The following is a 12,381-nucleotide window of genomic DNA, read 5'->3' as shown; positions in this document are numbered from 1 at the left end:
ATTATTGATTGCATTTCTAGAAGTGCTTTTATTTTATTATTAAGCGGTAACTTCTTTATCTACTGTTGTATAACTTGAAGATAATAAAATATAAATTCATTTTCAGTTATGCAAACTTTTTATTTTATTTTTTATATGTATATTTCATTATTTAATAAAATATTTGAGCTAGACAGGAAGGTATCTTTAAATGTTTAAGAACTGCTATTGAAATAAAAGATTGGAACGCCTGTACTTATGTGACCAACTAGAGAGAGATTTGACGGGTTGCCATGCTACAGGCGTCGTGAGCCACACTCTGGGCGCAGCGGTCGCGTCACTTTTTCTCCAAGGATGGAAAATGAAAAGTTTCACGTATTTTCGCAAGTATTCAAAATATACAATACTGCATAGTTTTTTAAGAAAACGGTGAGGAAGACACTCTCCTTAGTGATAGATTATACTTCCCACGAACAGAGATACCTAATCGCGTGAATACTGAAAAAGTTCACACGAAATAAAGTGGAAAATAAAAAGTAAAAAGTTTCACTCGAAATTACATTACATGATCGATCCCCTGGCGTTCCGTTATTCACTGCCAGTACCAGAGAGAAACCTGAGAGCGGCCACCAGCCTCCACGGGCACATTTCCTGACGTTTGACGCGCCGCCTGACAAAGTGGACGTGAACTAGTTCGTTACGCTCGGTAATGATACATGATTCGTGTCCAAACTATTCATAAGGAAGCTTTCCTATGTAAACTCTACTTTCGAACGAGTCATAGTGCGTTCGAAAGGGAAGGTAAAAATATTAATGTCGTGTTCGAGGGTTTGGGTGTATGAGCCTTGGTTTCGGAGAAATTTACATCTAAAAGTGAGCATTTTCCAGCGGTACGAAAAGTACCATGAATAGCTATAGCTCGGCGTGAAGCGCCGTGGTCCAGTGGCTAAGCGCGAGACTCGTGTTTTGCCATCCGCGCAAGTTGGGTTCGAGACCGAGTTGTGATAATTTTTTTTCTTCGGATTTTTGTTTCTTTGTGTTTGCATTATATTTTTTTATTATGTAAATAATGATTTATTATGTTTTATTATATTTTGGAGGTATACGTATATGTATAATGAGACATAAACATATACATTTAACATTTGTAAACTTTTTATTTATTTATATAGTTTGTATACTGTCGAGTGTTTATTTATTATAAAATTCTGACTCATTAAAAAAAAGTGTCACAACCTCTGTGCCTATGACTGTACAGTGTTGCGGATGAAAATTTATATAAAAGCATTTATGTTTTTTATGCTTTTATATAAATTTTCCATCCGCAACACTGTACAGTTATGTCAGAATTTTATAATAAATAAACACTCGACAGTATACAAACTATATAAATAAATAAAAAGTTTACAAATGTTAAATGTATATGTTTATGTCTCATTATATACGTATACCTCCAAAATATAATAAAACATAATAAATCATTATGTACATAATAAAAAAATATGATGCAAACACAAAGAAACAAAAATCCGAAAAAAAAATTATCACGACTCGGTCTCGAACCCAACTTGCGCGGATGGCGAAATACGAGTCTCGCGCTTAGCCACCGGACTACCGCGCTTCGCGCCGAACTTCAGCTATTCATGGTATGTACTTTCCGTACCGCTGGAAAATGCTCACTTGTATCATTACCGAGCGTAACGAACTAGTTCACGTCCACTTTGTCAGGCGGCGCCAAACGTCAGGAGGCTGGTGGCCGCTCTCAGGTTTCTCTCTGCCAGTACTGACAATCTATAGTGTACGTGACATAAACTATAGATTTTCAGTACTGGCAGTGAATATCGGAGCGCAGCCTAAAGTGAAACAGGGTACCGTAATACTCTGACAGCTCCAAGGAGGGCGATAGCATCGGTTGTTCGCATGCAGTTCGCCACGTTGGAAGACGAAGGGTGGATGCATCTTGTCAAACCACGTATACTGTTTCGTATAAAATATCCAGCTGAATACGCACATCAAGGTAAGAGTGCACTATTTGATCGAGATCCCGAGGTGTCAACCGTTGTCGGAATCATTCGAAGAGCAACGGGCTTAATTTCAGACCGAAACATAATCTTTACCTGCAATGCTGGCTGCATTTTTTTGACAATATCATCCACTGCATTTATACAATTAATTGTTCTTACTTGAATTTCGGTGCTAAAGTCACTCGGGAATAATTCCTTTCTCGTAATGCGTAAGAGACATTACTCCATAAATATAACTTTCTTTCTCGCATCGTGTACAGATGAGAGTCAAAGAGTTGCTGAAGACTGTCAACGTAGCATGGTCCCCACCAGCTCAATATCCCATCATGCTGGCTGCGGGGACGGCTGCGCAACAATTGGATGCAAGTTTCAGCACTTCCGCCAGCTTGGATTTGTACTCGCTGAATCTACAACAACCAGGATACGATATGGAATTGCAAGCTAGCGTTCCTAGTGACCACAGGTTTGAATAATTTATCGGTACACTGATTCTAGATAAAAAACTTTAGTAAACGTTGTTTATTATTTGCTATATAATTATTTAATATTAGTTATTTAATATTTGCTTCTTTGTACTCTGACTAATTAAATATTTTATCTTCTGGCCATCCAGGTTTCACAAAATTATTTGGGGATCCTATGGGAATAATCCGGCAGGCATTATTGTCGGTGGCTGCGAGGATGGAACCATAAAAATATATTCTGCTGCAAAACTGTTAGCCAGGGATAGTAATTGCTTGATAAGTAGTCCTCACAGACACAGTGGTTCTGTTAGAGCAATGGATTTTAATCCCTTCCGAGAGGATAATCAATTAGCCACAGGTGCGACCGAGAGCGAGATTTATATTTGGGATATTAATACGAACGTGCCGACGCCTCTTTCTCCTAGAAGTCATTCGTCGGAGGATGTTCAGCACATCGCCTGGAACAAACAAGGTTCATACCAGATCGCAATCAAAGAAACTCTGAATAATTATTTATGCAAGTCGGATTTTAATAGTTGGTAATCTTGTTATAGCACACTTGAAGGATATTCTTGCTTCCACATTCTCGCAATGCTGCGTCATATGGAATGTGAAAGAAAAGAAGCCCATATTTAAACTGACAGACGCAAACTCAAAGGTATAACACGTATAGTCATCCTCGATTATGATGCAAGGACGTTCGAAGAACGTTCAGAGAAAACCTGACAATTACGTTCTGATTATATAGGTGCGCTGGAAAGTGGCCCAATGGCACCCAGATGTCGGAACGCAATTGTGTTTAGCATCCGAGGACGATCAAACACCCATCATCGAGTTGTGGGATGTGAGGGTTCCGACATCACCCTTGAAAATGCTACAGGGTCACGAACGCGGTGTTCTCTCGATTGCATGGAATCCGCATGATTCCGATCTACTTTTGAGTTGTGCTAAAGATAACAGAATCTTATGTTGGAATCCAAACTCGAACGCACCGGTACGCAGTAGTGTATCTTTAATATTTTGATAGTTTTAAGTATTAGGAGAAAAAATTGTCGAATTTTAAATGCTCTTTGGCAGAATGGTGAGGTGATATGTGAATTAGCCCAGACAACTCAATGGAACTTCGATGTCTCCTGGTGCCCAAGACACCCGGGATTAATTGTTGGCAGTAGTTTCGATGGTCATGCCGTTGTCTATTCATTATTAGGTGGACAGCAGCAAGAAACGTCCAACAAACTGATCGATTCATTCCCAGGAATAGATCCTTTCACTCAGCTTCCATCCACCGTTCAAACAGGAACTACAGCAGTATTGACGAAAGCGCCTAAATGGTTGAAAAGGCCATTTGGCGCATCATTTGGAGTGAGTTTGCAACTTCGTATTACATTGTACCATGTTATACTGAACCAACGATATTCCTTCATGAGAAAAATCAGAATCGTGTAATCAAAGTAATGGCATTTTTAGTTTGGCGGTAAATTAGTGATTTTCGAGAACCAACCTGTTGATCCAAATATATCGAACAGGACAGCGACCTCAAGCAGAAAAGTTGTTATATCGCAAGTAATAACGCAGCCGAACCTCATTCAACGTTCCAACAAACTGAAGGCGACGTTGGAGACCGAACAGTACAGCGAGTTCTGCAAGGAGAAGATGGACAGGTCTTCGGATGAACATACCAAGAAGATCTGGAGCTGTGTACGCGCTTACTTTGCCGAAGATGTGACGAAGAGCATACTGGAACTGTTGGGCTACAATATCGAGGCAATGAACAACAGATTAAATCAATATATACCTCAAGACGACATAAGCAATATTATAGAAGGAGTTTCCAATCTCAATAATGTAAGATCTTGACTGATACCCACGCGTATGCATTTCTTACCTCAACATCGATTATACAGGCTGCTCGTTTAATTTAGGTACTGAATGGAAATGTTATGGATGACGCTGCGGTATTTGACAGCCTCGCGCAGGAGCAAAGCAAGCGGGCAGCATCGACAAGCAAATTCATGGACACCAGTTATGCCATAAATACCTCCAATGGTGATACATCAGTGGACATTGGCAATTTTGTACGACAGCAAGAGAAATTCGCACGTGATTCACGCTTGCTTTCTTGTTTCCTTAGATGAGGATGGTCTTATCACGCAAGCTATCCTCCTGGGAAATATCGAGGCCGCTGTATCCTTGTGCTTTGCTAGCAAGAGGTACGCCGACGCGATAATCCTCGCAATGGCCGCTGGCCCCGAGCTGCTGGCGACTACTCAGTACAGGTACTTCTCGGAACATTCCGGCGCGTTAAATTCCCTCATCAATTCGGTAGTTAGCGAAAATTGGGCGGAAGTTGTGAAGAACAGTGACATAAAGTGCTGGAAGGAAGCGCTGGTTGGTATATTTACGTATTCCAGCCTGCAGGAACGATCCGCTTTGTGCGGTAAGTACGCGATGAATTACTAGCTAAAGATGGTCTGTTCATTTGTTATTTATGTTTCTCGCGTTCTTACTTGGTAATTTGGTGTGCGACAGATATGCTCGGTGACCGTTTGGTGGCGTGCGAAAATCCTGCCCTTAAAAAACAGGCGCAGATCTGTTACATCTGCTCCGGCAACTTGAACAAGTTGATCGAGGTGACCGATACCGACATTCAGGAAGTGGTGGAGCTGGTGGTAATAATGCAAAAGGCCTTGAAGTTTCAAGGCGTCAGGGAGATTCAGATAGAGGATAAGATCGCAACCGTGCTCTCGCAGTACGCCGAGATGCTGGCGGCGGAAGGCGATCTGGAAGCTGCCTTGAATTACCTCGGAGACAGCAAGGAGCAGCGAGTCTCGATGCTGAGGGAACGCCTCTGCAGGGCTCTCGGTTACATACAAGAGCAGCGGCAGGCCGCGAAGTCGCAGAATTATTACTACGACCAGACGCGAAAATTGTCGCACAGCTCGCAGAACGTGTACAACAATCCGTTGCAGCCGTTGCAGCAACCCTTACCACAGACGACGCCCGTGCAGAACTGGAACACAACTCCGTTGAAGCAAGCCTACGGAGGTGCTGCGAATCAATTCGCCCAACCGCCTCAGCAGTACGGGATGCCGCCTCCTCCTCAGCCTCAGGCACAGCCCGCGATCTACGATCAGTATTCCACGTACAATCAAGTGCCGGCAGGTCAGCCTCCTCCGCCACCGCCACCGACGACTGGCTCGAATTTGGGTAGCTCGAGACCATCCAGCGTCGGTCCGCAATCAAGATCGAAATACTTGATAGACCCGTCTGTGAAGTCCACCCCGTCGTACGGCCAGACTGGCTTCCCGCCGGCAAATCCGTTGTACAACTCTCAACAAATGGCGCCTGTCCCCGGCTACGCCCCGCAGAATTCGTATCAACCGCAAGTCCCAATGCCGGGTAACGTTTATCCCGGCAATCAACAATCGAGTTTCATGAACGCTCCGAAGGAACCCGAGCCGTACAAAACGCTTCAGCCGAACGTGATGCCGCCGTTGCAAAATGTACCGCTGCAGAATCCGCCGTTGCAAAACCCACCGCTGCAAAACGTGCCGCTGCAAAGTACATCACAGCCTCAAATCTACGAACCCAGAACTACCCAGCCTACTTCGCAGTCGCCGACGTACGGCAACGGAAATATGTACCAGTTCCCGCCGCAGTCGTCCGGATGGAACGATCCACCGATCGGAAAAAGCGCCAAAGTGCAGGTAAGCCATCGAATCGAATCTATCCAGTTGTATTATCTCTTAGTTTCGATCGATAGCCATTTCCGCACTGTTTTAATATCGTTTCGGATATGAGCCTCTATACATTTAGATACTGATGAGTGTATTAAAATCACATAGCCAATACTGGCACTATACAACAAAAATGAAATGTCTGCGGAACATGCTGGTACCAGGAAGTGGAAGGCGAAGCATTCACAGGGTGTAGATCTTAAGGTAGCTGGCTTCGTTGAGCGAGTGCTACATCTACGATACCTCGCGATTATAAAATATACACGGTTACCTATGTTATTAATAAAATTAATCCCACCAACGTTTATGACATAACACATTCATATCTGTGTGCCATAAACTAATAAGCGTGCTGTGCGAGAAGAGAATTTCAAATCGCTTTGTACTTTGAAACCGCTATTATGCGCATCGTTTATTCATATTTTCATGTATTACCATAAACTTGATAAAAATAAGCGGCTTTATTGTACACTTTGTTGATGTCATCACTTTAAGTCTTAAAGTGAGCTTGTGGAGTATCTCGTTGTCTGAAAGCTTCCATTTTTCTGCGTGGCTCCATAGATGCGATATTAATTATCACTGCAAAATATAGATGAGACTTGAAGAAAAATCTAAAATGATACGAGACTAAATTACGTTTATGTGTTTCTAGCCGAAACCAGAATTTCAGTCACAAAATCCAATTATGCACCCATTGCGAGGCGGCCAACCGGAAGCGAATGTAAGCTTTAGATGTTTTTCACGTACACGTATCATGTAGATCTATAATTATTTACATATGCGTAATTATTCTTTTTTATGTAATTCTTCTAGCCATTACCTCAAGACAACTTTTATCAGGAGCCTCATGTACCTTATAATCCGCAATATGGACAAAGCATGCCGAGTGCAGCGCCACTTAACAAACCAGTCGAACCGCTACAACCTGTCATGCCTGCGAGAGTGGCTGAACCTGAAAAACCGAAAGCCCCCATTCCCGAGCAGCATGTACATTTGAAAACGATATTTGATGAGCTAAGGAATCAGTGCTATGAAAATGCGAAGAATCCAGTAAGTATTTTTCGATCCTTATATCATTTACAAATGCAACGACATTTGTAGCGCCAGTTTTCTTGTTGCTCAATGTAAGTCTCTAAATATTCGAGTTATTTTTCCAGCAAATTAAAAAGAAGATAGAAGATGTGTCAAAGAAACTGGAAGTGCTTTACGACTGTCTTAGAGAAAATAAGGTACATGACGTGAATTATTTTCTATCACATCGTTTCGAAATTTACAACCGTACATCCTTTTTCCAGTTATCGCAAAATACTCTGCAAACGTTGCATCAGATATCGCAGATGATTCAAGACGGCAATTATACAGCAGGATTGGATCTACATACGCAATTAGTGTCAGGACCAGATTTTAGTCAAATAGCTTCCTTCATGCCTGGAATTAAAGTATTACTTCTAAGTGCCCTTCAAATGAGCGTTTACATCAGATAGAGTACCCCAGAAGCGAAATTGTTCATACCTGTAATCATTATGAATTTTTGTAATTCTACACGATTTTATTGATTGAGTTAGAAGCTAACTCAGGTCCAGTATATAATCATGTGTAGTGCATAATTGTATCCATGATTAAGATTTTTATGCATCACTCATACATTTTTATATATCTTGCTTAAAAAGTTGTATTTTAATGCAGAGTATGATAACTTTATATAATATAATTTTGCCGGTTAGCAAGATTTTATTGTTAAAGGTGTAAGGAGATAACGAGGTATTTACGAAAAGGCGTCTGTATAAAAGATTTAATGGCAAATATGCTAACAAAAGTTGGTTTTAACAATTATATGTGTGTATATATATATATATATATATATATATATTACAATATTAAAATTAATTGAGAGAATTAAGCGCCAGTGTTTTTATAAATGTTCAAAATTTGTTTCCACTTTGTGCTCGACGTATATTACAGACGCTGTATCCTTCTACTTGGTATGCGAAATGGGGTTTTGTAATAAATAAAATCGCACGTTTTATTAATTGCATAAAAAACTGTATATTATTTTATAAGAAAAATCATCAATAAATTACAAGATGTTACGTGTGCTGGTTGACGCTAGATAAAAATCTAGGAACAAATTGAATTCTGAGGGTCAAAGTAATTTCATAAAATTTTATATAAAAATTCTGATCGTATACGAGTCTTGTAAACGAGTCACAGATAACAAACGATAAGATACGAAGCTATATCACTAAATAATCAAACTGTGCATAATGGCCGTTTTCTCGTTGACAATAAATTTCTGTAACAATTCATCCAGAGGATCGATACCGTCTCGCGCGGCTTGTCGACGCATAGCCTGCTTCACCTCCTCACGCACTCCTTTATCAGCACCACGAGTAGTGATACGGCGATCTGAAGCAATTCGAGGCATAAATAACACGTATTTTCTGTACGGAAAATGTAATTAAAAAAAAATAACGATAAAAAATAAATAAAAATGTGATAGGCATATTAAAGAAAATCACGCGTACTTTGCACGACTCCTGAGCTTGCAGTTATATCCAGCGACACTCCGCCACCGTGATCGGTCCATATATACGTTAATTCTTCTAAGATATCAACGCATATTATGTACGCTTGGAATAATGGATAAGCGAAACTACCGCGATTGAGAATCCGTTCCGTAATCGTGGTCAAAGTACTGGCTTCTTGCGGCCAATCTATCTGCATTAGAACCAGCGCATGTCCTATAGCCAAGTCTCCAACGCTTCCGGGTAGGGAAAAATTCTCCTAAAATCATATCCATCGTATAATTATCCGCTGATACCGTCGTGAAGGATACTATGGGTGTAGAGAACTTACTTTTATAGCTAAAAGGAGCAATCTGCAACAGTACTGCAAGATGGGAAACCGGGCGAGCGTCAAGTAGTGCAAGTGTCTTACGCTTGGCACCGTCAAATTGTGGGATACTTTGCCCGACGCGGTGGGCAACGAGCTTGCTACTAGGACGATGTACTCCAACATTGTCTTAAAGAAAGAGCAAATTTATATGATGCTGCAAGAAAATACGAGAAAGTCGCGAGCCACTCGGAGAACCGCCTCGCACACCTTGTAATCTTTCAGAAAGAAGCATGTACTGGCCATACGAAGATTCGCAGAGAAACTGTTGGCTTCCTGCGGCAACCTGGCCAGCACTTCGTGGTGTAGGCCTTTGTACATAGCCAGATCCGTCAAGAACGAGTTCAACCAGCTATCAAGCCGTAACTGCTGATTCAGCTTGCCTATTTCCCTCTGCAGGAAATCGCTGCTGTGCAACAGATCCCACAGCTTCACTGCCAGGGGTAGACCACCGCCGTTGTACTCGCTGTCGCTCGTCACTATCACTCCGGTGCTCTCCTCCCGTTTCCGTTTCTTCAATTTGGATTCTGGCTTACGAAATTCGAGATATTAAGTGTACGAAGCTTACTGCAAGCAGCCGCACGAACGCAGCGTCTCACCTGCAGAGGAATGCGTTGCCTCCCCGAAAGCCTCCACGAGGCAATACATCGTCTCGTCGTTGTTAATGAGTGCTGCGTGCTCGTTCAATATTCTCAACAACACTACAATCGTACATATCAGCAACTGCCGGACAATCGGCTCTTCACACAGACCGGTACTGTGCGCGATCGCGTACTGCTGCAGCCTCTCGCTGTACGACTCGTGGCTCCAGGGTGTGGAGAATAGGCTGCTCAGCTCCCACCCCAACTTGCTGCCTATTAATTCAACAATCTGGAATAGCCTCTCCCAGGGATTTTGAATTTGCGCGTCTTGCGGCTGCTGTATGTACGCCAGGTAAAACTCGACAGCTTTGTAGAGCAGTCGTAAACTGAGGCGCGAATTCAACTCCACCGGAGCGGCACCGAGAAGCGGCAGCGCGTCGCACGCCAGCAATCGCCTGAAACCGTTTACAGTGCGGCCTGGATGGCTATGCTTCTCAGCAGTTAGCAGAGTTTCCACCAGACGTGGCTGCAAAGCAAGAAAATTGATATAAAGAGATAAGCATGTTGTTTAAGACGTACTTTAAGATACAGCATACTCCATGAGTCGCGATGGTCTGGGGAAATCTACGTAACAGCAGAAGCAGCAATTTGCAATGCTCCATTGTATCCTCGCTGTGATCGGCTGTCATGACAAGTAATCTGTGTTGTAGATCTTGCGGTATGTGTTGGAACATTTGACACAGGAATTCCGCCTCGGTGTCGCACTGCTCCGAGCGCAAACACGCTGTTACCATTTCTATCTCCTTCCATATCTCGCGATCGTCCGGGAAGTTTTGGAATCTGTGCTTACATGTAAGAAACAATTGCAAGGAAGCTGCGCAGATACAACTGCACATATACAGGGTGTTTCCTAAGTAAGTAGACAAACTTAAGGAGGATATTCCTTGGCTTATTTTAAGAAGAAAAGGTCATATAAACATATGTCCTAAACTGCTTTGTTTTCCAAAAAAAGTACATCACTGTTTTCGTTCACTTTTCGGATAGCGTGCTTTTGCAGTACGAGTCAACAGCGGTGGGGATGGTCAATTTTTGAACAGGAAGTTTGCCAATCGATGGATCGGTCGAGGTACTCAAAGACCAAACCATTTATGGCCTGCAAGATCCCCAGACTTAAATCCAGTAGATTTTTTTCTATGGGGACAGCTTAAATCTTTAGTTTACGCTACACCTATTCAAAATGAAGAAGATCTCAGAAATCGCATAATAGATGGATGTGAAAGAATACGTAACACTCCAGGTATTTTTGAGCGTGTACGTCAATCAATGGAAAGGAGAGTCGAGGCGTGTATCATGGCTGCAGGTGGACATTTTCAGCAGTTACTGTGATGTTATTATTTTTCTTTTTAGTTACTATTTTCTTTTTCGTTATAATTTTTCTTTTTGGTTACTATTATTTTTCATTTGTTTCATTTGCAATAATACAAACTGTTCTATAATAAACGAAAAGTGAACGAAAACAGTGATGTACTTTGTTTTGGAAAACAAAGCAGTTTAGGACATATGTTTATATGACCTTTTCTTCTTAAAATAAGCCAAGGAATATCCTCCTTAAGTTTGTCTACTTACTTAGGAAACACCCTGTATATCACAATGATGATCGATACTCACATTTCACTAAAACATTTCGCTGCTTCTTTTACATTTTTTGACAATTTTTCGATACGATATGATTCAAACTAGAAGAAATGAAATTATACATATGTAAAATTATTATAATTGTGCCTTCTAATCTAAATCTACTTAATTACTGGAAAAATATAATTGTTCGAATAAATTATTTCAACGTGGATAAAAGAATTTAAAAAATAACAGAGAGTACCTGTGACAACATACTGACCTGAATTTTTGCACTGTGCGGAAATAAAGATCTCGCAGTAATCAGCCACGACTTGGCAGCATAAATGTCAACCGGCAATGCCTCTTTGGCTCTCATTATTAAATAATCTTCCTTGGATAACTGATTATCCGGAGCGGACGTTTTTTCCAACATGATGTAAGGTTAGGGTAATCTCAATGCGCACACAATGCAACCCTCATATAATTTATATGTCACATGCAATTACGCGCTTGTGTATTTGTAATATTTAGAAATGTACTGTCAAGCCATTGGCACATGAAAATTAATGCTGTTCGTCGATGCATGTAGTTATCAACAAATGCTTGATCGACACCGTATGGATATCTAGTACTGCTCACTCTTAACCTGGATCCCTAAGCTAGTATAATAACTCTGCTTTTCCCTTTCTTCTGCAACCTTCAATGAATATTTGTCCCTTCAGCGACCGGTGGCTTTCTATAAGAATTCTTCAACATTATTAATGAAATCATCACCGGCGAGATATGAAACGGATAATCCAGCTGACTTCAGTAGAGTTTATGCGGCTTGAAAAATTTCCTGTACAATTACGCCCCCTCGAACTAAATTACCTAAGCTCTCGCAGTCGATAAGGCAGCGATCTGTATTATTATTCCTCACTGTGCAAAAAGAAAAATTATTATATATTATTTATGTATATATTATTACTCATTAGAATACTTAAATATCTGTTAATATTCGATATACTGTTCGAGATTGTCAAAGTGTTAGTCAATTGAATGTGTCTTCAATCCAAGTACAAGTTATATTGTTTACAACGAAGATAAA

The 12,381-nt window shown here is 41.1% G+C and overlaps 2 protein-coding genes across 3 annotated transcripts; one reads left to right on the top strand and one right to left on the bottom strand.

The window, feature by feature from the left end:
* Nucleotides 1–1,789: 1,789 nt before the first annotated feature.
* LOC105283364 (protein transport protein Sec31A) lies at nucleotides 1,790–8,239 on the top strand. The gene is made up of 14 exons (XM_011346053.3): nucleotides 1,790–1,996; nucleotides 2,264–2,466; nucleotides 2,617–2,939; nucleotides 3,022–3,125; nucleotides 3,216–3,461; nucleotides 3,545–3,829; nucleotides 3,935–4,312; nucleotides 4,390–4,513; nucleotides 4,599–4,904; nucleotides 4,997–6,174; nucleotides 6,857–6,925; nucleotides 7,018–7,254; nucleotides 7,362–7,433; nucleotides 7,500–8,239. The coding sequence occupies exons 2-14, from the start codon at nucleotides 2,264–2,266 to the stop codon at nucleotides 7,686–7,688; spliced, it is 3,714 nt and encodes a 1,237-aa protein (XP_011344355.2). The 5' UTR covers nucleotides 1,790–1,996; the 3' UTR covers nucleotides 7,689–8,239.
* On the bottom strand, nucleotides 8,234–12,138 carry LOC105283365 (integrator complex subunit 10). Of its 2 annotated transcripts, XM_011346054.3 has the most exons (8): nucleotides 11,575–12,138; nucleotides 11,346–11,413; nucleotides 10,274–10,517; nucleotides 9,696–10,203; nucleotides 9,307–9,623; nucleotides 9,061–9,225; nucleotides 8,730–8,988; nucleotides 8,234–8,610 (listed from the first exon to the last, which is right to left on the bottom strand). In XM_011346054.3, exons 1-8 carry the CDS (start codon nucleotides 11,725–11,727, stop codon nucleotides 8,447–8,449), a joined length of 1,878 nt encoding a protein of 625 aa, XP_011344356.1. In that variant the 5' UTR covers nucleotides 11,728–12,138; the 3' UTR covers nucleotides 8,234–8,446. The 2 variants fall into 2 exon arrangements, with proteins under 2 accessions (XP_011344356.1, XP_011344357.1); XM_011346055.2 differs by having other exon boundaries at nucleotides 10,274–10,522; nucleotides 11,346–11,716.
* Between the last annotated feature and the right edge of the window lie 243 nt (nucleotides 12,139–12,381).

Source organism: Ooceraea biroi, chromosome 2 (assembly GCF_003672135.1).
Source record: "Ooceraea biroi isolate clonal line C1 chromosome 2, Obir_v5.4, whole genome shotgun sequence".
In the NCBI taxonomy this organism is placed as follows: domain Eukaryota; kingdom Metazoa; phylum Arthropoda; class Insecta; order Hymenoptera; family Formicidae; genus Ooceraea; species Ooceraea biroi.
This window is presented reverse-complemented; position numbering and strand designations above follow the sequence as displayed.